This window comes from Chelon labrosus (assembly GCF_963514085.1).
Source record: "Chelon labrosus genome assembly, chromosome: 7".
Classification (NCBI taxonomy): Eukaryota; Metazoa; Chordata; class Actinopteri; order Mugiliformes; family Mugilidae; genus Chelon; species Chelon labrosus.
This window is the reverse complement of record NC_140343.1, coordinates 19,269,570-19,295,193: the sequence shown is the minus strand read 5'-3', so window position 1 is coordinate 19,295,193 and position 25,624 is coordinate 19,269,570. Positions and strand designations below refer to the sequence as shown.

General features: G+C 40.4%; 2 protein-coding genes across 3 annotated transcripts; both read right to left on the bottom strand.

Annotated features, from left to right (window-relative positions):
• Positions 1-393: 393 nt before the first annotated feature.
• LOC311490227 (histamine H3 receptor) lies at positions 394-5,306 on the bottom strand. Its single transcript, XM_084547627.1, has 3 exons — positions 4,598-5,306; positions 3,842-4,008; positions 394-2,235 (listed from the first exon to the last, which is right to left on the bottom strand). The coding sequence occupies exons 1-3, from the start codon at positions 4,833-4,835 to the stop codon at positions 1,378-1,380; spliced, it is 1,263 nt and encodes a 420-aa protein (XP_084403753.1). The 5' UTR covers positions 4,836-5,306; the 3' UTR covers positions 394-1,377.
• Positions 5,307-8,426: 3,120 nt separating this feature from the next.
• impact (impact RWD domain protein) lies at positions 8,427-25,263 on the bottom strand. Of its 2 annotated transcripts, XM_084548009.1 has the most exons (10): positions 24,434-25,256; positions 24,296-24,348; positions 24,105-24,167; positions 23,855-23,940; positions 20,196-20,321; positions 20,005-20,099; positions 17,917-17,990; positions 16,987-17,077; positions 11,541-11,675; positions 8,427-9,449 (listed from the first exon to the last, which is right to left on the bottom strand). In XM_084548009.1, exons 1-10 carry the CDS (start codon positions 24,584-24,586, stop codon positions 9,390-9,392), a joined length of 936 nt encoding a protein of 311 aa, XP_084404135.1. In that variant the 5' UTR covers positions 24,587-25,256; the 3' UTR covers positions 8,427-9,389. The 2 variants fall into 2 exon arrangements, with proteins under 2 accessions (XP_084404135.1, XP_084404136.1); XM_084548010.1 differs by lacking the exon at positions 11,541-11,675 and having other exon boundaries at positions 24,434-25,263.
• Between the last annotated feature and the right edge of the window lie 361 nt (positions 25,264-25,624).

Genomic DNA, 25,624 nt, shown 5'->3' with positions numbered 1-25,624 from the left:
ATTCATTATTTAAATAAATAAATAATTGTTATTTTTCCCGGCAACTGACGTGGTGCGTCTCCTTTTTGTTGTGGCCGCTTGAGCCAGGTCATAACAGATGTTTAGCTTGTAATTTATTAACAAACCATACTAAAGGTGAAATGACCCTGTACTGGAGATTCAGTGCATAGACATGAGTGTAGGAGGATTTTTCTCATTTAACAAGCCTCAGGGCAATAAAGAGAACTGGGGGTATTTCTCGAAAGACAAATTAACTGTGTTCCAGCTTTCACCCACAAACGTACAGTAACAAATCCTGCAGGCAGTCTTCTTTTTATTCTTTCTTTGGCTACTTACACCGACAAACATTCATAATCAAAATACAAAGCAGTCAAATAGTAGTTTTTCGGAGGTGTAAACTAGTCAAGTCTTGGGATAAATACTGCAGGTTATGAACACCACTGTCTAACTTGGCATAGATCATATAGTACAAAAGTTTCAATCCTTCTCCTATTTCATAGTGTATATGTACATTTATAACATCAGCAAGAACAACTTTTCATGTGCAGAGTCAATGTTGGCGGACACCAGCTGATTCCCCCAGCCCCTTGCTCACTTTTCAGATAAAACAATGTATAAAATGTCTCCGTGATAAAAGTACACTCAGTAGTCAGTAAACAAATACAGCTTTCTCTTTTTTTATGGTGCTTTGAACTCAGAGGACTCTACATTTGTTATTCTATTGCTGCACGATGAAAGGTTTCAGTTGGCAAAGTGTCCTTCTAAGCAAAAGGTCTCCTTTTTCAAATTAACACCTATGAACAGTGAGGTGAAAGGGTCTCGTGCGCAGAGAGATCTTGAAACTATTTAAAGACCATTATAACCTTATACTTCGCATCAGCTTCATCTAAATGGGAGCTGAAAGGTTTTCTTGTCTCAGCAGCCATTAAAATGCTGGATGTTAGTTGAAGCTGTCGCCTCGCTCTCTGCTGTGCTTCCATTCAAACGGATCAGAATTTAACAACTTGATGTGCTGAAGCTCTGATATAATATCTTGCACGAAATTATGGTAATCACCTCCTATCTGGCTGTATAAGTCATCATTTCACAGCATTCAGCACAAAAAGAACTCAGTGGTGAGAAAGCCTAAACTGCGTCACTCTGCGTTACTCCTTCCTGTCCTATTTACAGAGATTGTCTGTCAAAGCTCACTGCAGTGCACCGTCGTATTGCTGTCAAATAAGCTGTGACAATCCACCATTCAAATAAAACATTCTTCTTATCTTTAAAAACATTTTCTTTCTCATGGAAGAACAATATATTTATTTTTTTCCTTTACAGAGTTTGACCAACGACATTTTATGCATTCATAAACTAAGGAAGTGCAATTCAAGTCATCTAACAAGACTGAATCTCAATCTGCGGCTGCACTGATTGTCTTTTAGGACACAGTATCTTTGAGAAAGCCCTTCGAAAGCTGCTGTGGCACAGAGGGTATAAAAATGGGTTGATAGCAGAGTTCAACCACAGAAGCCAAAATGTAATCTCGTACCAGTAGTGTGCCACACATTCGCCACTACAGGCGGCACGGATTATCATTAGGAGAGTGTATGGGGCCCAGCATATCCCGAAAATGCAGACTATAATGGCCAAAGACTTTGCAATCTTTTTGTCTCGGGATAGACGAGATCCCTGTGTCCTACGGCCAGGCGCCATGCAGGACGCCGTGTGCTGAAACAGCCTGGAGTTTTTTCTGCTGGGGGAGAACTTCTCCCTCTGCATGAATATCTGACTTGTGTTCGGGTCCCCACTGGAAGAGGGGGACAGGATGTCGTCATCCTCTATAACTGCAGAGATTGCAGTGGGCTCAGTGGAGGACACCTTCCTGGTCTTGACAAAAAACACAGACCAGCCTCCTCCGTCCACGCGCTTCTTACTGTTCTTCTGTGGCTTGGCTTCGTCCTCGGCGCAGGCGGCCCCGCTCTTATTCCTACGATGGATGTTCAAGTAGATGCTGAGGTTGAAGAAGGTCACCGACACAAACGGGGTGAAGAACTCAAAGGTAGAAGCGCTAAGCAGGAAGTACCAGGTGAAATAAAACTCAGCGTAGCACTCGTGGGGTGGGACGACGCTCTGGCCGACGATGGTCTCCCAGAAGATGATTGCAGGGCCGTAAAGGAGGAAGGCCAACACCCACACCGCCACCATCTTGAACACAGCCTGTCGGGTCATGTTTCTTTGTGCTCTGTATTTTACCTGTGTCAGAGGAGAGGCACAACTGTGACTCACAGTGACGGACTGTGAACAGAAACTGTGCTTCATAATAAAACTGTTTGTCACATTTCAAACTGCCACAGCTGCTGACATACTGACAGGCTGACTAACGCACCGGCTTCTGAAGCCCTTGTTGTATTGTGGGACCCCGGAGCAGCAGAGAGATACTGTAAATAAAACCCACTCATGAAGCTCTCGTTCCACGATGTGCCACTGAAGCCAGAGAGGGAAGGGGAACGTTGGGATGAGAGCCACATTCACTGATGCAACACGCGTATGAAAGAGACATCTGGTTTCTCCCGATCCACTCCTCCCTCGCAATCACCCATCGCTCATTCTCTCTGCGCTCGCTCCATTTTCCCTTCACCTCCTCCCAGTGTAAACTCTATCATTTAGCTGGCCTCCTCCTCCTTACCACTCTCTCCTTTGTTTTATTTATTTATTTATTTATTTTTGTATTTTTTCACCTCACTATCAGATGTCTTTCTGCGGTTGCAACAGCTGGGCAGGTCACAGTGGGACAGCGGTCCCACTAATGTGACTGTTGTTAAAGAGCAACTTTAAAAAAAATAATAAAAAATCGATAAATAGAGCCACTTCACGATGCCCATAACTGATTCAGGCTGCAGTCTGGAGTGTTCACTACAAAAGCACAAGGCTCCCCATTTCCATTGTAAATTAAAGAAATGCTGCTCTCTGCGGGTTGAAAAGGAGGAAATAAATAGATAGTGGTTCATCCTGAGCAGCTGAGATTAAACTATCAGTCAAGATAAAAGCATGCCCCAGGCAAGAAGATATTATTGCCATACACTCCTTAGAAGGCAGCTAAACAAAATTATTATTATTATTTTTTTTTCTCCCTGTAAAGTAGCATCTAAAAGCTTTAGTAAATTAAAAACAGCACAGGTTGCAAGGTGATAAAAAAAACACTCACATGGAACCTATTACAGTTTTATGCATATCAAGGACAAACAAACAGGCCTGAAAAATTGTTTTATGGCTAATACCAGCCACATGTGGGGAACTGATGAGAAATTTAAGATTAAAGCCACTTTAAAGGGCTCCATTACGAACAATTCTACACCCACAAATTTGGGGGAATCACAGGAGGCAGATTTTTCAAAAACGACCATCAAATTTAGGCAGGAGAAGGCATAATATTCATGTTTTTATGGATCCAGCTCCAAAAAAGCTCTAGCTCCTGCTCCTATTTCCAATAACGCTACCCAACAGCATTTTTCAGCAAACCTCCACAAGACACACTTGATACCCTCCCTAAGAGATCATGAAAAAAGTGTGAAATGTATGTGAAATAGGCGTAGTTCCCATTCATCTGCTAATGTCCTAATGCTTGCATTGATAATATTTACTCAGCAGACAACTCAAGCTTTAAAATGTATTTAAGCTTAAAACTAATCCCCCTTGTGAGGGGAATAAAGCTGTGAATGTAAATGACATCTCGGTGCAGCACCACTGCTCTGGGGAGTGACACATTTTAGAATTGGCTGTGGTAGTAGATGAGTGCGTGTGTCTGTGCGTGTGTGTGTGCGTGTGCGCGGTAATGAGCACCTCCACGGTCCGTACTTACTGCTCTCGTGACTGACAGGAAGCGGTCATAACTAATGAGGACAATGTTGAAGACAGAAGCGGTGCAGAGCAGGTAGTCCATGACCAGCCACACTTTGCAGAGACCCTTACCCAGCATCCACTTGCCTGTCAGGGTGTACGGAATGTACACCGGGATGCAGAACGCACCTGGAACACACACACACACACACACACACACACACACACACACACACACACACACTGCATGATGATTCAGCACCCCAAAAACATTAACATTCACACCTCTCAAACGTTAACATTCACAACCTCCACGCATGCAGGATGGATGTGAGACCTATTGCCTGTGACAAAAAAAAAATAAAAAAAAATAAATAAATAAAAAAAATAATACTAGCTACTGCGCGTTCCCAACACACACGCGTGCCCCTGTAGTGTGTAAGACATCTCAGGTTTGGGTGTATTTTATAAAATGCTGCCGATAAGAGCAGTAGCTACTAGACCATGAGAGGGGTGTGACTGCATTGCCAAGATAAAGCAGAGGGATGCTTAGATTACGCACAATAACGCACGGCAATGGAGCACAACGCGTGTGGTGTAAGGTCACCATAAACTCGCCAAAGATAAATAGTGATATATATTATATTGCAGCGAATTTACAGCGCGTCCCGGCCGTGCGCAAAGAAACATTTGGCTCACAGGGAAGAACAAAAGACTTGAAATAGCAGAATCTGAGCTAAGTGACAAAGGAAGCACAAAGAAGAAGGCACCAACTTACCCACGAGAAAATCCGATATAGCGAGGTTCAGAAAGAAGTAGTTGCTTTGATTTCTCAGGGTTTTATCCACAACAAAAGCCATGATGACCAGCGCGTTCCCGGCCACCACCACGACAATCAGAGTGACCATCAGGACCGACGAGATCACCATCAGGTATCCCGGGAGGACAGTCCCAGCCTCAGACACCGCGGGCGTCAAGTTGCCGCTGGAGTTGGACTCCAGGATGTGCGCGCCCATAGTTAATTTGGTGCCAAAAACATTGTAGACTTTTTCTCACCGCGCGCACAGACACACCGAACAAGTCCAGTAACGCGCTCAAACGGCCCGCTCCACTTCAACGAGGAGTTGAACGCACATGAAGACCTGTGGTTGAATGGAGTCACTTTTTCCAAATCTTCCATTTTGCCAGTCTGGGCAGTAGTGAGACGCAGGGAGACACAAGTTGAAATTAAATCGTATTATTTAATAGCTGGCGATTGTATTAATAATATTTCCTAATAAGTCCTCTGGGTTCTCTCTCTGCTCTGGACAGTCAATTGCTGGTATCTCGGAGCGCACCGTGGATTTTGTCACAGCTGTCAAGGTTGAGATATCAAGTTCTAGCCTATATCCGGTTATATTTTCAAAATACAGCTCTAGTTGCAGAATTTTCAAGACACGCGATACTCATCCAGTTTTTAAAGTAACCTATGCATTCAAGTATCCGTTTAATGAGGTAAGATACAGTAATCAAGACATGACCTAACAGCAGACACCATATTCAAAGCCAACGTGTGGTCAACAAGGCAACTTAATTAAGAGAGTTGAAATGGTTTGATAACATTTTTAAATTCCTTAAATGGAAATATTTAGGTTCCTCATGAAACAAAAAGATCACACAAAATAATTCCAAAATGTCCCGCTTGTGTGTTTGCTGTGAGACAAAGAGGTGTGACAGAGTCTTACGCTTTTATTTTGAAGACAAGACAATTTCCGGTCTTCGCCGGGTGATTTGTGCTCTTTGGACATTTCGGTTCTTTGTCCTCCCAGCAGCTGATCAAAGGCTGAAGTCTGCAATCAAAAGCTGAAGTGGTCCAGAAGCGAGAAGCAGACTGAGTTGACATGACCTGAGCTGCAGCTTGCAGGATGTCTGCAAGTAGTCAGTCCAGTCATGGTACAGATGTTCACACAAAACAAAAACAAGTTCAACCATTCAGTCAAGCCTCTCAGAAATCATTGTCCAATGTGAATGCCCATCTTTTCCTCTTTTTTAACTCAATGTGAAATATCCCAATGATTACACAGTTCTTAGTGGTTCAATTTAATACTTAAAAATCAACCATGTTTGCATATGGAGTCCCGTCTTGTTATGTATTTGCTATTTAAAGTCCATCCCTCTTTTCAAGTTTCAGATTTCATTTTTTCATAATAGTGCTTTCCCCAACTTCATTTTTACTTAACCTCACATTTAATTCTACAGAGTCACTTTCTACAACTTTATATTTAAAGTTAATAAATGTTCCATTTTGTATTGTTTTTCATATGCATTGCAGTTCTGCATATGAAGCATGTCTCCCCGCATGCTGTTTTTTCCCTTGGAGCCACCACTATTTTGGTTGAGGATGACCTGGTTCAACCTCTATCCTCACCCAGCATCATGAGCTCCGTTGAACCTGGAGCCACACCCATCAGTGATGTCTCTGGTTCTCTGAGTACACCTAGACATCTCTGCAGCCAGGTGTAAAGTTAAAGCACTGATGGTCAGCAAAGATATTCTCCTGGGTGTGTTTAAGTTGTTGGTGGCAACACTACTGCTACTACTACTACTACTACTACTCCTCTTCGTCCCATGTGGGACATAAGGCTTCGACGATCTGCCTCCATCAGGACCTGTCTTGCGCTGCATGCTGTGCCTGACCCCATGTAAGGTTCATCCAGGTTGTTTTTGGACAACCTTAACTTCTCTTCCCAGCTGGGGTCCATCTCAAGGCGACCTTTGGTATTAGATCCTGGTCCATTCTGAGCACATGTCCCAACCATCTTAATCAGCAGCGTTTGAATTTCGACGCAACGCTGGTGCACTTGGTCATCCTATGCAGGTCTTTGTTTGAGATCTTCTCAGGCCAGAAGATGCGGCAAATTCTTTTCAGAGGCATCTATTGTGGAAGGCAACACTGCTGTCATAAAACACAACAGTATGAAATTAAAAGTGAAAGTAAACTAAACAGAATTGTGGGAAATGCAGTTAAAAATGCAATTAGGCAAAATGTCTATGATGAATTTAAAAATAAACTTCTACAATATTTATGTATTTATTTAAAAAGGACACTGCACATTAATCAGCTTAATAGTAAATGTGCCAGTGTTAGACAGCTGGCTAATTTTCAACTGTAGTCCTTTTGGTAAATGTTTTAAGAACCATATCTGTCGAAAAAAATCAAAGCTGTTAAAATTACAAAGCAAAAAGAGTCATTCATCACTAAAAACTAGGCTCTAGCCATTAGGCTGGCTCAAGATAAAACAGATAAAAAGCTTAAACAAATGCAGGTAATGATGTTCACATATTTGGTTATTCAGAAGCTAGTCCTTCAGGTGGAGACTAAATGTATTGTAAGAGGTGCAGTTTCTTATGTTAAAAGGTATTGTATCCTATAGTTTAGAAGCTCTCACAGAAAAGGACAGCTGACTGAAGGCACTAGATCTATTAGGGATCACACAGTCCTCCCTGAGGGCAGACCTTGTTACTTTGCTGCTAGAACCTTTCTGCTTTATAATGGCAGAGTGGTGGTGACGGCTTACCATTTATGATTTTAAAAGGTAAGCAGGCATCAGTGTGTTTTATTAAGTTCTCCCAACTAAGGATGTTAAGTTTATCAAGAGTCTTACAGTGATGATAGAGTTTTGCAGCTGCTTGTGCCTTAGATTTTGCATGGATATAGATGACTGTTTCATCTGCACTTTACACCCTTGGCATGCTGATGGTAAGTCATTGATATACAAGCTGAATAAAATTGGTCCAAAGACAGACCCCTGGGGTACACCCATTTAATTTATATAACCATGAATTGAATTTAACTTATTATTTCGCCACTCCTTGATGGGATGGCAGCAGCCAGCAGGATGCAGCCTGACACAGACACACACACTAAAAAATGGTTTAGGAACAACTCAAAAAACATGAAAAACAGCACAAGGTGTTGACCTGGAATACAAATTCACAAGATCCCAAACTGATTAAGTATCTGTGGGATGTACTGGAACAAGCCTGATCCACAGAGGCCCCTCCCCTCAACCCATAGGACACAAAGGCCCCCACTAGCAACGTTCTGTTGCCAGACACCACAGGACACCCTCAGAAGACCCATGTTCATTCTCTGATGAGTCACAATTGTTTTGGAGGCACAAGGGAGACCTACACAATATTGGGAAGGTGGTCACAATGTTACGCCTGATCGGTGTACATATATATGTATGGGTCTCCACATCAGCATGCTTTGAATGGTAACTAAATTCTTGGATTATCACTGCAACAATAAACTAAGAGTCTCCTAGGCCACCAAAGTTCTCCCAAGGTGTTTTATTATAATCCACAACTTGATGGATGAAATTTTAATTTCTATGAAGCCCAATTATACTCTTCTGCCTTGAGTAGAAATTTGAGATGGTCCCAAGCCTCTAAAAAATATGATTACAGGTTGAGATGATTGGGTTCAGCAAGATGGCAGCTTGTCAGGGAGAAACAACTCTCTGCTAAGTGAATTAGCTGTAATTATTCTTAATGGCTGAAATGGGCAGGCGGCTGTGTAAACAGACAGGAAAGAAATTTCAGAAATCTTACGCTGCAGTGTGTCATTTGTATTATTCAAATTTATTCCCCGAACGAAGATAGTGAACAGACATAAAATTCAACAAATTTTACATCACAATAGTCTGGCTGCACCAGTAGCAGCCAAACCGCCAAGTGCACACATGAGCCGCGGATATTTTTAGAAAGCAGTTCTCTGTTGCCTAAAGCCAACTCTGGAGCAGTTAATATGCAGACTGTGTCTTCCCAGGGATCAAGAGACGCCAAAACGGAGAGGTGAGGCAAAACCCCACAGGAGCCAATGTGAGGTAAATGCTCCGAAGGAACCCGCAACTGTGAAAAGTTGAATATTTAACAGCCTTCAAGCGGATGTTGAATGCTTTGGGGAAAATGGACATGTGAATTATGTGAACGCTTCCGTGTGAGTGAAACTCAGCAAACTTCATTTTGTTGAGCAATGATGTGTGAGATTCATGTTTCTTAAAAACGCTGAATGAATTGTGTATTCTGCATGAATTAGATGGAGCTTGGGCTGAAAGATGAATTAACACTTGCAGGGTCAAGGACTGTATCAAGATGATGGATCGTTACAATTCAGAGAACGTGGTGAACAAATGCAGAGCTGCTGCATAATTTATTCTAGTGTGTGAAGATGTTTTCTAAGAAAGTGTAACTAAGAAACTGAATAAATAATCCTCTGAAACTAATGGATGTAGTGATTCTGATGTCGAAGTTAGTGTCTGGACAAATTCCCACAGTCTCAATCAAAAACATATTGTATTGTAAAAATTTAATTTCAAAGCTTGTCAGAATAATGTGTTGAAATATAGTTTCCAGAGTTAAAGTAAACAGTTCACAGTTCCCAGACTATTACCATTTTGAATTACTTGTAATTGCAAAATTTACACATCTAAACTGGATAAAAACAAGCTTTTCGCTGAATTATACAGTAAAACCCGTGAACATGTGTGTGAATACCAGTTTTCTTTTTCTTTTTCTTCAGAATTTTATTTCGTCTTCTTGTTTTTTAGCTTTTTGGTCTTCAGCCCTGATTTGGCGGCCTCATCCTGTGAAACAAGAAGGAGGAATTAGAGAATGAACAGGCTAATGATTATGTTACATTAGCGCTCCATTTTAAGGGTGCCACAGCTCCTTCCATGCTAAATATCTGAGTGCTGCTTTACAATACATGGAAGACTCTTTTGCCTAAACTCCTGCTGTGTGTGCAAATGTGCAAATTACAATGTACTGATTGACGCGCATCATACTGTTTTAATGTATTCCGATAACTGCATCTAACCAAACACTGCATTCATAAGTACTATCATAAAACATCCATCACTAATTATTGTGCTGACAAACCAGGCTGCTACATCACTCATAGTTCTATTAAATACAGCAGGATGACAAATTTGGAAATTTATAATATTCATGCACTTTTTCACTCATCTCAAACATTCTCCAATTTAGGGTTGAGGTTTCTTGGGGTTTTGGTTGAAGGTAGTCTCGTCGCAACTGGTGGGACTTTTTTCCTATTCAGTTGTAAAACTGGTAGCTTAGTTAATTAGTTTTCTTTATCAAGGTATTCAGTGATTTTATCTCATTTTATATTCGCCTATGGCAAAACAACTCTCACTCTCTCTTCCTCGTAATTATTGAACTGTTACTATTCCATTGGGTCTCGTTGTCCTCTTCCCAGAGTACACTTTGGTTTTCTTTTCTTACAAATAGTTGAGGAAACGACCTTTGCATATACTGTTGATTGACAGGCACTGAGACAGAACTTCAGGACCTGACCTGACATTTATTCCTTCCTTAGATAATTGAAAGAACTGAATTTTGATCAACAATATCTACAATTGTGTGGCACAGTGGTGTGGTGGTTAGCACTGACGCCTCACAGCAAGAAGGTTCTGGGTTCGAATCCATCAGCCGACTGGGGCCTTTCTGTGTGGAGTTTGCATGTTCTCCCTGTTTCTGCGTGGGTTTTCTCCGGGTACTCCGGCTTCCTCCCACCATCCAAAGACATACTTGTTAGGTTAAATTGGTGTACCTCAAGGGCTAGTTCTGGGCCTTTTTTGATTCCTTGTATAAATTTACCAAGCTGCATTATTCTATAGATGTAAATGTTGGCCTGTCAGTCAGATGACCACTTTGGTCAGGACTGCAAAATCTGGAAATCTGTTGTAAGAATTCATCTATCTATCATGTATGATGGTCGTCACTTCAGTAGAAATCTACCAAGGTTGGTTCATTCATTCTCGTCTGTTGTAGAAACATGGTGGAGTGCGGGAAGAAGAGACACTCCCTGTGTCGATATGAAGGACTCATTTTAAGGCAACTAAAACACAACGCTTCATAGTTACATGTGATTACACACTAATGAAAACACAACTACATTTACTATATTCCAACACTGCTAATAGATCCACCCAAAACATACACACTGGACCTTGCAGTCTTCCCTGCACAGGAAGTGGCTGCTAACAAGCTGTCACAGAGTCTGGGTTTGATGTCCAGGGGGAACTGAGCCTCCGCCGTCAGGATGGGAATAAAATCAAGTGTTCATTTTTACAGTGAGTTGATGTGGTTTTAAAATAGCATACTTTTAAGAGTAGATTTGCAGTACCTTTAATCTACCTGTGGCTGCCACTCAAAGGTCAATCATGTTATCAATGGAATAACTTCGCAGAACACAAAGACGACTTCAAAGCAGACTGAACCTAACCTCGGGCCGGTGAAAGGGTGTTTGATCTCCAGAACATGTGGCAACCAGACACTTCAAATGAAGCAATACTTCTAATGTGACAGGTACTGAAGAGTTACTGTGGACACGCAAGTCATGCCAGACACTCTATATTTTTATAATAAATCAATGTTTCGCTTTAAAACTACACAGTATTGCCTGACAATCTAACTCTTGCTTTCTGACAACGGCATTGGTTGCCGGAGAGGCAAAATTAAAAATATATATATATATATATAAATCTCATCAACAGGCAATCTACTGAATGTTTTTCTTGATAATTGGAGGAAGATTAGGGTGGTGTAAGCCAATTAAACTACAAGATACCGGGGTGGCTTCCAGCATCGGAAAACTGGAAATAAATTCAAATTTGACTGATGATGTGTCAGTGGAAAATGACAGTATGTCTCACCAAGGAGGCAGTGTATCCCTCCTCCACCAGGATATTTCTAGCGCAGTTGTTGATGTGTTTGAAGCGGTCAGGACCCAACAAAATTCCCCCGTACCACCGGGACACAACCACCAGGACGTTACGCACGTCCAGAATCTGTTGGTGAGAGATAAACACATGTATGTGAATGGAGTGTGAATTTGAAGGAGACAAATCCAGTAAATTGTGACGTTAATAGTTTGTTACTACTTTCAAGCAGGCAAATATGTTACACCCAATGCAATATGGTGGGTGAATCCGTCTAGGCTGTCAGTCTAAAGCTGATGGAGTGACAATCCAAAATTTGGGGTTATTTCCTTGTTTATTTCCTTCTTCCAAAGAGTTTGATAAGAAAATGAATTTCACTTTCATCTTTGTGTGTATATACTGGTCATGTTTAGCTAAGGTTAGAGCATAACACTAAGAGGTTCAAGGTTCAATTGATTCGTCCATAAAACTAATAGCACCTAATCAACCAACACTGTTTACGAACGTTATTCAATAGCCACAAAATGATGAGAAATAAGACCATAAATAAATCAAACAATGTCAGTGTGATTGTAATCCTCAAAGAAATAAGAGACCTTAAAGAGGTCAAGGATATAACTGCATGACAAGAACAATTAAAGCTACGTTTTCATATTAGCAGTGAATAAAGTGTCACCGTGTATGTGACAGGGGTCGTGCCCACAGATAAATCCGTAGATGATAATCACCCAGCTCTGCAGGTACCTTCGGCTATAAAGAGCATTTTGGCATATTTTATGTCAGGGTTTTGAATATCCAGCTGGCAAAATTGCCGTTTCGGTTCACCGTGGTGCTCCAATCAATGTCAATTCCACATAGCTTTTTTCACAGCTGTCACCAAACAGCCAACACCAAACAGCAGGCAAAGTTGGTGATTAGGTGTGGAGCATTTATCTGCAAATAAACCTATATTTCCTGCCTGGGGATTTGGCATAAAGCAAAACCATGTTGCTGGGAGAGCCAATATTAGCGGCTAGAAACACATCTTCAAAGGAACGTTAACTGATAACTGCTTTACAGTGACTGAATATCACAGCTAACAAGATGCCCTGCACCTCTCTGCTGAATGTGCAGAAATTAAACAGATTTTACTAAAACTCTCTGCAAATGGAAAATTCGGAAAAATGCCAGACTATTCCCTGGAATAGAATAATTGCAATCTGTCATTTGAAGGGGACTCATCCACATCTGGCTGCCAACACTTATTAATCAGATGCCTCTTTTATTCATCACCTCGCACTTCCACATACACTGGCAGAAAACACAAATCTAAATGAGGAAATGTGAAGAAAGGATCACACAGAGGACTCAGATTAGAGGAAAATAAAATTAAGGAGAAAGCTCTTCATGTAAATTACTCAGGACACAGGAAGAGTGAATTGAGTCGAATATTAATCTTGGCTAGAAGAATATAAGCAGGAAGAGGTTGGACCTGATGCTATCACTGTTGTTACAGGACATCTTTTCATCTTCTCTTATGTCCATGTGGTTTAGGAAGAGCCAACGTGAATGGAGGGTGCTCAGTTTAGATCTACCTGGTTTTGAAAAATCAATGTTCTAATGGTTGTTAGCAGTATTGAGAATCATGGATTTTAAAATAGTCACTTTAAACCTGTAATAGCAGATATTTTGGTCACCTGGAGGCAGAATCATTTGGACTCATGTGGAAACTAGAAGGAAGAAATAAGGCCCAGTATTCACCTCTTTTAGCTTTGTTTTCGGTCATTATCAATTCCTAATTTTAGCCATTTAACTGCTAAATGCTCCACTAGTTGCTAATTGTGTCTGGCTTTCATTTAGTGCTGGACAGGAGAAAGCACATTGTGGAGTTTTCAGAGCTTGTAAATGATGCAAGTGAGAGCAATGAGAGTAAATCGAAACTGTACATTTGGGATCCGTAAATAACAAGATGCAAAATTTCTCCTTAGAGCTGTTATAATTAAATGTAGGAGTGTTTTAATATTAGACATTGTTCTCTGACTATTTTTGAAATAAATATATTTATTACAGCAGCTTTAATGTCGGGATAAATGTGGAATTATTTAACATAGGTTTGCATCTTTTTCGTTTGAATGTTTTGGATGGCAACATAGTATTCGTCGAAGACAGCTCGGTTCATCTGAATTCAGTGCAGCAGATCGCAGTTTCTGACATGTCCACACCAAGAATCCAATACACTATTTCACAGTGATTTGTCTCTGTAACAGGGTCACACTGGCACAGATGACTGCCGTCATCTTATGAATGAGTATGAACTTTGACATGAGTCAAGGATCTCATCTGGAGAAGCTCTGACACGACGTGGCACCTACTAGTAATGAGTATGACAAAACTACTACAAGTCACCGCTGAGCTTTGATTACAACAAACTTTTTGTTTTGTCACAAACCTTTCTCTGGCTTTCATTCAATATTACAGGGAAACAAAAAGTGTGTGGACAATTGCATGTTTGAGTGTGATGTGGGTGTGTGTGCGCGTGTGAATCATAGTGCCATCTGACAGCACAACCCAGTGACAAATGCCTCTTTGATATGTGAAATGAAAGGATTAATAACAGTGTGAAATTACAATTGTGCGACCAAAGTTCTCTTGGGAGGAAATTTATGCAAACACCAGTGGCGTGGGTGACAGTAGTGCAGTCATTTCCCCATGTTAAACCATAAAGACTAAATCACTGTGTAGTGTGTAGAAGTACATTTATCTAAATTAATGTCTGGCCCTGCCTTAGGGATCATCAATTAGAGTATTAAATACATTTTTTAGAGTTTTGTGAAATGTAAATTCAGTTCTCTCACTCCAGTGTATCCAGTGTGTAGGATGGAGAAGAAATTAAATTTAATATTCATAAATATGTTTTCATTACTCTAGAGAGGGCCTTTCACTTATTTATTTTTTAGCACTGACTGTGAAAATGGACGGACCCTCCATGTCAACAGGATTAATGAAGAGTGGTTTTAAAGCTCAGTGTGGGCGGATCTGGCTGGGGCCATCTTGGCAGTGCCTGACACCGCTCACGGCTAATAAAACAAATGTGGGCCATGAATAGAGGGTGATCCCAAGGCAGACAGTTAGCAACCTGAGAGGGCACCCACCTGTCACTCAAAGCAGCAATGTCCTGAATTATGCATAACGTTAAGCCCTGATATAATTTAAATGGGTAAAAGTTTAGCCTCCAGTAATGAATGAGAAAATTAGCTATGGAGACCAAAACTGTTTTTAGTACCTTAGATATTCAGTTGGATACAATATGCAACCTCACCACTAGGTGTCTCTAAATCCTTTACACTGGTCCTTTAACTTATAATATAGTCATTTGAAAACAAATCAGTGAATCCAGGTTGTCAAATGTGGGGATTTGCTGCTTTTTACATCATTTTTAAATCATATATTATAATTGGATTCTGTTCAAGTTCAGGACAATTGGTATCTCAATACAAAAACAATGTAAAGACATTTTAGTAATTTCCCACCTTTAAGTCACATTTGAACACCTACGCCATTAAGTTCTCAACCGCCTAAACTGTCTTTTTTTTTTAATTTATTTATAGGACTAATTAGGAAAAGTAAATATGCTAGAACGTTGAGCTACGTTGGTAAACATGATATCTGATACAGTTTATCTATAAGACAAGAATTTGTCTCAAAGCACAAATGTGTCGAGATACAAATAGCTAAAAAATAATGCTGTCTAATGAAACAAATAATAAAGCAAATAGTGATAACAATCTCAAAGGCAGCATTTATTACAGGTTCGTAGAATTAAACTAAATTAATTGTATCTGGTTGTACCTAAAAGACCGGCAGTGTATACTGTATTTATAACAAAACATATAAAAAACTGTTTTATATTAACTGCAAATTACACACTTACACCATCAGATGTTAATTAGATGCATCTTTAAATGCCTATTAAACTAAAGAGGTATCAAAATGTTTTTCCAAAACTGTAATACTCATTATTTTTTTTTGTCTTCAAAGGTGTCCCTGGGGCTGTTTCCTCACCATCCACAATTACTCTTAATTTTTTGCAGCTGCCACTTATGCCTCTAATTGCCAGCAGTGAATATATTACGGACTCACAGCTTTAGTCTTGTTCACGTTCATTCCCTCAGATTCCCTGTGTAACTGGAAATCTATGTGATAATTTTTAACAACAATTCAAAATGCTGAATGCTAATTGCCGCCCTACAGCTTAACGTACTAAACATCTCTCATGTCTGTGTTTTATTTTTATTCAAAATCCAAATGTCACTGGGAACATTCCTTTATATTTAGGACACCTCGCTGCAGAAGGCCTTCATATTTGCCAGTTCTGAAGCTACATGCTACAACAGCTGTAACTGAAGCTGTTAAACGCAATTTAAACCTTTGCCTTTCCTGCTCTGATATACACCATAACATTATGACTAATATTGTGTAGGTCTCCCTTGTGTCTCCAAAACAGTTGTGACTCATCAGAGAATGGACATGGGCCTTCTGAGGGTGTCCTGTGGTGTCAACAGACTGTTGTTAGTGGAGGCTCTTTGGGTCCTATGGGTTGAGGGAAGGGGATCATCCCACAGATACTTGATCAGTTTGAGATCTAGAGAATTTGGAGGCCAGGTCAACACCTTGTGCTGTTTTTCATATTTTTTTGAGTTGTTCCTAAACCGTTTTTGTATGTGTACCTGTGTCAGGCTGCATCCTGCTGGGGATGGCTACTGCCATCAAGAGTGTCATTGCTATGGGGTGGGGGTGTCTGGTCTGGGGTGGGTGGTACATATCTAAGTAACATTCACATGAATGCTAGGTCCTAAAGTTTCCCAGCGGAACACTGTATTGTCACAAGATGGTCAATGTTATTTACTACTACTGTCAGTGGTTTTAATGTTGTGGCTGATGTGGCCAATGTAAAACTGATGGTGTTGTTAGACGTCTTGTTTAACAGCTGGTGGCACCACCTTTAACTCATTTTGAATGTCAACATATACAGACAAAAATCTGTAAATATGTCCAGTTTATATTATGTATATCTTGCAATATATGTCTTGAAATGCTGGAATAAACAGGACACTAAAGCACCATTCATGACTTTCAGGTACATACTGTATTGTATCAGAAAATCTCTTACTGATAACAATCCCTGTTTAAAAGTCACAGCAGATGCCAAATTATGCAGACTGTGAAAATGAACTGGGTAGTTTAGGACGGACGCCAATTAAGCATGAAAGAGCCAAAAGAAAGTTGGATGCAGCCAGCAGACATAACAATGTGCTCGTGACATCAATGCTGGGAAAAAGCTTTGCGTGTTCTGCACCGTCTAATTAGTCAACTCTTTTGAAGTTTTTACCCATTTAACTGTTTTGTATGCGGATGAAAGAGTTCTCTGTTGGGTCAGCATTTTTTTCAATATAATGATAACCTGCAGTAAATGGAGCAATCTCCCCCCTGCAGCCGTCTCGCCGTCGTCTTCACAGTCCTGCAGGAAGCTGTGCTTGTCCTCGCAGTAAATCCTACAACACACAGAATCCCAACAGCTTGGCATTAGGCGGGAGAGCATAAAGACATTTTAGTCACAGAATGACGCTGTGACACCGGCAGCCTCTTCACCGGAAAAGTTTTTTTAAGTGGTCTAAATGTCAACATATCCCCCCACTGAGTAATGACCACCCAGGCAGTGCATCAGCAGCTCAACATTCACACACAGGCATGCGTGAGAAAACACACACACATACAGGAAGAAGGCCGCGCATCTTCTTACGTAACGCCCAGCACTGTCAAAAAGCCTTCATTTTCTCTAGTGCTTTTGTGACCTTTAATTGCATTAATGTGCCCTTCGGAGGAGACGGATGGACCTTGAATCTTAACTTGTCTCATTTTCTTTTCCACTAATGAGACACGCTGTAACACTGAACTGATGGTGTTAGCATGATTAGCATAATAAAGTCAAGACAGATGTTAAATTATATGGTATACTTCCTATACCGACCTCATTAGACCACCTTAAAAAAAAAAAAAACTCTCAGTGTGATTAGCATAATAAAGTCAAGACGGATGTTAAATGATATGTTATACTTCAATCAACTGTGTTGAAAGATCTTAGTCTGTTTGAGAAGGGTCAAATCATTGGCATGCATCAAGCAGAGAAAACATTTAGATTGCAGAAACTATTCAAATTGGGTTAAGAACTATCCAACGCATTATTAAAAACTGGAAGGATAGTGGAGAACCATCGTCTTTGAGGAAGAAATGTGGTCGGAAAAAAAATCCTGATTGATCGTAATTGCCGATCACTCAAATGTTTGGTGAAATCAAATCTGAGAGATATTTGTTACAAAGCTGCATCACCAACCTGTAGGCATAAATATTATGAGTGGCACTAGCAATCTTCTTGTTTTCATACAGCTTGTCCAGGACCATTTTAACCTGTAACATATGACATAACAGGTGAAACATCAGGTCACTCACCCGTGGACAACATGTTTCTGTCCTCCGCTCTACCTTAGCAGAGCCTTATCTGTAAACCGTTTTCATAGTGAAACCCAGAGCGGATGGACTGAACGTTAAAACTAGAGTCAATTTCTTAACCAAGCCAGAAATGATAATCTGCACATGACAACAGATGAGGTCAGCAAGCTGTCTGACGCTGCTGACTAATGCACAAGGCAACATTAGTCAACTGTTTATGAGGATAAGTCACATGTCATACAAATAAAACAGAGATTAGAGACACTAAATATACATTCTTAGAGTAAACCATGGTTTGAAATGACGTGACAAAAAACAATATTTCAATTAACACCTCTTTTGCATGTCTGTCCTATATCATTTTAAAGGAATCGGTCAGATTTATTCTCCCCTACAGGATGATTATACAATTAATCATGTTAAATAAAAAAATACTTTTTTGCATAAAACAGTGTAGAAATGTTGCAATAATAATAACATATATTTGCCTAAAAAGGCAATATTTGTCCACTCCCACATTAACAAGAGTATTAAAACATGAAAAACATACCCGAAGGTAGAACAGATTCATTTGAGCTTAATGTGTAAATTATGATTAACCATGTAATTAATCGCATTTAAATATTTTAATCGATTGACAGCCCTAGAATAGACGGTGAAAGGATGGTGCTGAAAAAAATGCTCACATGATCTTTCAAAAGTCTGAAATAATTGTACAATTAATTTTTCCTTCTTCACAACACTTAACCTCTTTTTTTACAGTAATTTTTCCAAGACATTTTAGACTTTCCAACCGCTACATCAGTTCGTTTTCCAGGTTTATGAAAAAGCTATGAAACAATGAAATTTGACAGACATACTCCAATCAGCCACAACATTAAAACCAGCTGCCGAAAATTGTGTTGGTCTCCCATGTGTTTCCAAAACAGTTCTGTCTCATCAGAGAATGGGCATGGGCCTTCTGAGGATGTCCTGTGGTGTCTGACACCAGGACATTAGTAGTGGGGGCCTTTGGGTCCTGTGGGTTGAAGGGAGGGGTCTCTGTGGATGAGGCTTGTTCCAGTGCTCCCCATGGATACTTGATCAGTTTGGGATCTAGGGAATTTGGAGGCTGGGCTAACACCTTAGGGGTGTGCTTGGGGTGGCTGCTGCAGTTAAGGAGTATCATTGCTGGGGTGAAGGTGCCTGGTGACCAACGACGTTTAGTTGTGTGTCCCAGCAGAAGACGGCATTGTAACATGATCAAGGATATTCACTTCACCAGTGGTTTTAATGTTTTGGCTTGTCGGTGTATATGTGCACTCTCTCGCGGCTCTGGTTTTGAAACTCTGAAACAGATGGCCCGGCAAAAACAGAATCCTGGAGAAGGAAACCATTTGTTCTTATTAACCCGCTGGTGAATCTTTGCTGATGCCGGTGTATTTACCAGATAAGGTGGGATTGAAAAAAAAAAAGCTTTCTTTTATTAATTCACCTATATGTTTCCACGTATCTTTATTTGTTTTATATATTGACATCATTTAATATCGGGTTGCCTTTATTTTTTTTCTTCTAAACCACTTCGTGAAAATATGTAAATCCAGGTCTCCATCTATTCCATTCATGTGCTCTTTGGAGGAGCGCCGTGTCTGTAAATATTTTTGTCCAAATAGCTCTTCACAGCAGGTGAGAGCTTTTAAGACGAGCTGGTATGTTACCAGAGAGCCAGAGAGCACAAATAGCGAGTAGGAAGGAGCCAGGTGATGTTTCAGTTTACGAATCTGCTGCGTAAATTAGCACATTTATGTCCTCCTCCTGCATGAGACCCTGATTAAGCCATGTCTCCTGAATCTCATATAAATCATTATGTGCATCGTTTAACTTTTAAACTGAAACCATTCATCTGTACCTTTGGAGCTTGATGGATTTTGCTCATATTGTTTTTATTCTGCTTTGTATCATTGTCAAAACATAAAACATCTATGTGACGTACCTGTCTGGGAGTCACCACAGGCGCCAAATGAGGCTGGAAGGTACTGCGTCGGTCTGTGATTGTGTTTCCATGTTTTATTGGGGGTATCTCTTCATCTACAAGATAAAATCGCCATATGAAGCTATATGTAACAAGACAGACAGGCTGATTTTATGACAAATGAACCCAGTGCAGACTAGAATGTGTCCTACCGTTTGCCTGACCCATGAAGAGGTGTGCATTTTCTGTGTTGAGCTTGAGAGTCCTGAAATCCGGTACGTCCTCATCATCATCCACTTCCTCTTCAGCCGTCAAGTTCACTTCTTCTGGCTGATCCACTGAAGGAGGTCATACATAAAATATTATGCCCCGTGAAACGAAAAGGTTGTCGTGTTTTTATTTTTCCTAAATCCCAAACCTTTACTAAGCTGTCTGTGGTCCAGGCAGCCTGTCATTAAAAAGACACCTGCTGAGCGAATGATCTCCAAATTACCATAACATGACCTTAACACTAAAGCATGTGACGCTAATGTGGATTCTGCAAATCAGACTGAGCCGAGCGCCGCGGACTATTGAGATGTTTCAGAGATGTTTCAGCTGAGTGATTAATGCCAACAAAACTGACAGACGGAGCCGAACCCAAAGTGAGCCCAAGTTTTCCCTCTTGTGTTGTTAAGCAAACAAACGCTACGTGTGTGCATAATCCATATGCATGTATGTACCGTCTACACAGTCATTAACGAATGTGCTAAAACAAAAGCAGACTACATTTCCTTCCAGCATTTGTTCTAGTAAGCTAATACCACATCCCTAGATAAAATCAGGCCTGTGAAATGCCTGACAGCGACTATGTGGAAATTTGGGATTATGACAAAAAGGATCAGCCTAGTCATATCTTTTTATTCCATTAGTATTCTCAGCTCTCGGCTCCAGATCCATTGCTTCACACTGAAGATCTAAATCTTTTAACCCATTCAGACCGGATCTATGCGTAGTTACCATTAAGGCCGGCAAACGCGTCTGTGTCATTTTGAGCGTTGTCGTCTTTTTCGAGGCACATGGCCAATTATATGCACTGCGATTGGCTGAAATATTCTTGGGGTGAGTGACAGAGATGCTTAGGGATTTTTTTTTAAACTCATGTGACTAATAAAACGCTTTGTGATTGGTCGAAATAGATAGATAGATAGATAGATAGATACTTTATTAATCCCGAGGGAAATTCAAGATAAGCCTACACGTGGAGTATGTTTTGGTAAAAAAAATTTAACACGTGCTAGCGATCCGTCATGGCTAACTGAAGTGAAGGAAGTGATATTGACGAAGTAATTGAAAAAATAGATCTTTACTGATTTTCAAAATTTTAAAAATGTTTGGTGTTTATTGATTTTTTAAAAAAAATGCATTTGAAGATTATGCCCTAGCAAGTCAGTCAAGTTGAAAGCCAAAGAAGTAAGCTGTCAAATGCTTTTTATCTCATGTTTTTATCTGCTACAGAGCCTGAGAAATTAAGGTTTTAGTAAGCGTTGACATATTTTGAAAAACCTCAGGTTTTGAGAGGGGATTTACAGAAGAGTATTTAGGCCTAAATGGGTTAATAAACAGGTCACAAACAAGCAATTTTGTTAAAAAAAAAAAAAAAAAAAAGGCTACATCATTTCCTCCCACACTACTCAAACAGGAGTAGAGAGTGTTCAGTTCATTTGATGGGAACCATTTTCAGCCACGGATTCACACACTGAACTATTTCTGTCTTTTTGATTGACTCAAAACAAACAACCTGTCAGGCAGTAAGTCAGTGTGGCTCACGGAAGTCTTCTTCGTAGTTTTTATACTACAATCAAGGAGACAATTTCCTTGGTGGGAAGGTGGGACATCGTCATATAAGTCACGTACCTTTAAAGTGAACTAAAAGCTACACCCTTGACAACAACAGAGGTCCACAGCACAGAGAAATAAGATGCATCGGGTTTTGCATTGGTTAGGTTTTTATTTCTAATGTCAAGGAAAACAGTTACTATGGCCATGATATTCTTCATAAGATGTAGACTCTTTAAGACAAAAAAGGAACTTGTGACAGATCCATCAGGCTTCCTGTGTTGTGAAGCTTAATGCTTACATAGTATATTCTGTGCACGCACACACGAATACGCAAAACGACTAAACCACAGATGCACACAACCTGACCGAATTCATCAAGAGTAAAAGGTTCATATTTCTGCGAACAAATATTTGGTTTACTGATGTTTTTTCCCATCCTTTTGCTTCCTGCGCGGCCTCACTCACACCCATTATTTCTCTTTACATTTCAGATCATCTCTGTCCTGTTTACTCCCTTTTCATTTCCTTTTCTCAGAAATGCACTTCCTCAGCCTTATCACGCCCTGCTCTTTCTCCCATCATGTGCCAGTCATTTGAATGAATAAGCCATCAGTTTCACTCCTGAGCTGCTGTGACCAGTTACACATATTACCGCATGAATCACAAAGAGATGACCTGTGGCGTGGAACAATGGGGAGGACAGTTAATATTTTTTCAGGCGTGTTGCTCAAAAGAGAGTGTCTGCATTGATAACACATAGCGCTCGGTGCAAGATAGACACGGACCTGGACACCCCTCTCCCTCTAATAGCTGCTTCGCGGTGACACTTGTAGAAAACCTTTAATTTGGGTATCTTTTAGTCCTTTCACACTTCAAAAGATTCTGCCAAGGTAACAGACGGTATTACAAAGATATCGATCTTAATTCAGTGCAGTCACTCAAAGTCAGAAGGAGTTTTTTTTCCCCCCCCTTTCCCTTTGTGCTCATCTCATTGCAGCCTTAGACCAGCCTTAGTGTGTGTGTGTTATTAATGGAGGAGCATCTTAGCAGAAACCTAGATAGGGGATGCATTTGGACGAGGCAAAACTTGACTACTCTGGTTTTCAAACTACATGTCCGCTGAAAAAAGTGGTTTTCTGTAAGAAAGAAAAAGCTACTAATCCAAACTGTTCGTGTGCCAATTTGGAACAAAATCCTATAGCAGGAAAAGAAAAGAATATGATTGGGGGGGGCGGGTGGCAAGGATTGTCCGTTGTTTCGGGTCCAAGCAAAGCTTCCCAATTGCCTTACTGGCCGATGTTCTGTTGCAGGCCTTAAGACTGATTGATGGTTCCTCTGTCTCGAATCTTGCGCTCTCATAGGCTAATGCACATGTTCAGTGGGCAACAAGATCGAAGCAAATCCAGGAAATGAAAGTTCAAAAATGCATGTGGCTCCTGTGGCAGGCAAGCAGTTCTCATATAACCGAGAGGGCGCTATCTTTGAATCTGGTACCCATAAGGTTTAAGCATTGCGTATGGGGTATTTATGGGTTTCAGGTTGTGGCAAGGGCCAAATACCTGTGTTCAACAGTACACACAATAAAAGCATTGATGTCGCCCATGTTTTGTAGAGCCCAGTACACAACTGTTGTAGTTGATAGTTAGCGTGTAAGACACAGGAGCAAGCAAAACACGAACAGACATCACTTACATCACACATTCTGTGCAGACATGCCGTTAAGCTTTAGATATTATGCATAATATAGAATCATTATGTGCATATTTAAAGGGGTTTTTGTTTTAATCAGATCATCTGGAAACATTAAAGAGTCAGCAGCAGTTTACAACCCCCCTGGAGTTTTTACTATTAGCAATAGCATGTGCCTGTGTTACATTTTTACATACCAATACTTGGAAAAATGGGGTTTAGTAAAAGGTGCAGTGGAGATGCCCACACTTGCAGTTTTATGAAGCAAACTCCTCTGGACTGGTAAATGTCTCTCATGCAAAATTTTCATCAGAAATTGCTCCTATGGCTTCAAGCATGAATCTCACTTTCCACACCTCACCTGTTTCTGAGCTCTGGGACCTCTCCAGGAGGAAGTCTCTGATTTTTTCCACCCATAGGTAGAGGATGCTCTCTCCGACATGCTCCCTGAAATTTTAATATTTCCATGTGAGAGTGGGTCCTCTGAGAAACACACACACACACACTGCAAAGATATTGCAGCATGGAAACAATAATGAAAAGCTTTTGTTGTGGCTAATATCCCTCTATGGTATCTTTTCTTGAAGTCAGAAATTATCAGAAGCACTCACACATAGAGGTCTTCCAGGCTGTTTGCCAATTTGGCCCTCTCAGGACCTCGCAACCAGGCTGCGCTACAAAAGCCGAGAACAAACACAGGGTTATTGAGTGGGACGAGAAGTGGCTTTTTGAGTGGGATGCTGCTTGTTCAAATCAGCAGATCCCCAATATTATATTAAATTTGAAAGGCAAATAGACTTACTTGATCTGGTAGATGGGCGGAGCTGCGCTTGGATAATCAGGAGGGAGAATTATCTGATCAATAAGAAAAAAAAAATCATACACTGGAATACAAACAAACTGTGAGGATGGACACTGGTGATTGATGTTTATTATGTACCTGCAAACATGCTGTCAGTTTTGGCTCCTCCAAATCGCTGGATATTTTGATGCAAAATATTCTGGAGGCCTCATCTATCACACACCATTCATCACCATAGATAGAGGACAAAGCCTCAACCTCTTCAATCTGAATGAGAAGAAGCAAAAACATCAATCAAATGAGTCTCTACACATTAATTATGGATTAATTACAGCATTTGAACCAGTGATGTGCAAAAGGCTTCAAAGTCCAACAAAACACATTCATAAAAAAAATAATATGCAAACATAGCCAGACTCAATTCTTATCAAAATATGAGTCTGGTAACACGCCATTAAGATTTCATTATGGGGAGGCTTTCAACCAATACAGGGAGTGAGAAAAAAAACCCTCTGCACACAGTTGGACAGTCCAACAACCAATCAAAGTCATTTTGTTGAAAACAAATTCAACTCCATGGTGTTCAGATGACGCCACTGTTACTCTTCTGTCCATCACCACATAAAACCCACTCCAACGAAAAGACTTGGTGGACGGGGGGAAGACAGACTAGCTCCCAGGCTAATACAAACAATAAATGCAAATACTATGAAAGTACAGCTACCCTCAGTCTGAGCCTTCCACATATTCCCATTGTATGTGTCACAGAGTCCATTTTCCTAAATAAATAAAATAAAATAAACAATGACTCAGTGAGTCTTTTAAAGCAACCATTCTACATTTTGGGAAACACTGACTTTATTTCTGAGCTACATAAACAGATCAATGCCACTCTCACATCCGCACAATAAACTTTGTTGAAACCACAAGCTAGTTAGCTTAGCTTAGCATAAACACTGGAAGGAGGGGAGTTAATCTGGCTCTATATGAGAAGGTAACAAAACCAACCTGACTTGCAATTTTAAAAGTGCAAATGCGACTTTTGTGAATATCAGAAACAAAATGCAATGTGACAGTCTTTATGCTAAACTAAGCTAAGCTAAGCTAATTTTACAGACACATCAAACTGACATCAAAGAACTACTGTGACGTCACCTCGGGTCACCAGTGTCTGGACCAAACTCTAAAGCTGACGGACAGTTTTATTATGTAAAACAAGAAGCCCAAAATAGCTATTCAGGTAGCTATAAAGAAAAAGAAAACAAGCACATAATCTACATGTGTAGTGTCATCCAGCCTGCGAGTAACTGCTTCCGGGTCAAAGAAGCT

What these genes read in the sequence shown, in the direction of transcription:
- LOC311490227 (XM_084547627.1), bottom strand. Translation starts at nt 4,835, where the DNA reads ATGGGCGCGCACATCCTGGAGTCCAACTCCAGCGGCAACTTGACGCCC. An exon ending in TATATCGGATTTTCTCGTGG is followed by an intron (nt 4,009 to 4,597) that starts GTAAGTTGGTGC and finishes TGTGTGTTCCAG; the next exon opens with GTGCGTTCTGCATCCCGGTG. An exon ending in TCCTGTCAGTCACGAGAGCA is followed by an intron (nt 2,236 to 3,841) that starts GTAAGTACGGAC and finishes CCTCTGACACAG; the next exon opens with GTAAAATACAGAGCACAAAG.
- impact (XM_084548009.1), bottom strand. Translation starts at nt 24,586, where the DNA reads ATGTTTTTGCTTCTTCTCATTCAGATTGAAGAGGTTGAGGCTTTGTCC. An exon ending in AGCCTGGAAGACCTCTATGT is followed by an intron (nt 23,941 to 24,104) that starts GTGAGTGCTTCT and finishes TTAAAATTTCAG; the next exon opens with GGAGCATGTCGGAGAGAGCA. An exon ending in CTTCATGGGTCAGGCAAACG is followed by an intron (nt 20,100 to 20,195) that starts GTAGGACACATT and finishes TTTATCTTGTAG; the next exon opens with ATGAAGAGATACCCCCAATA.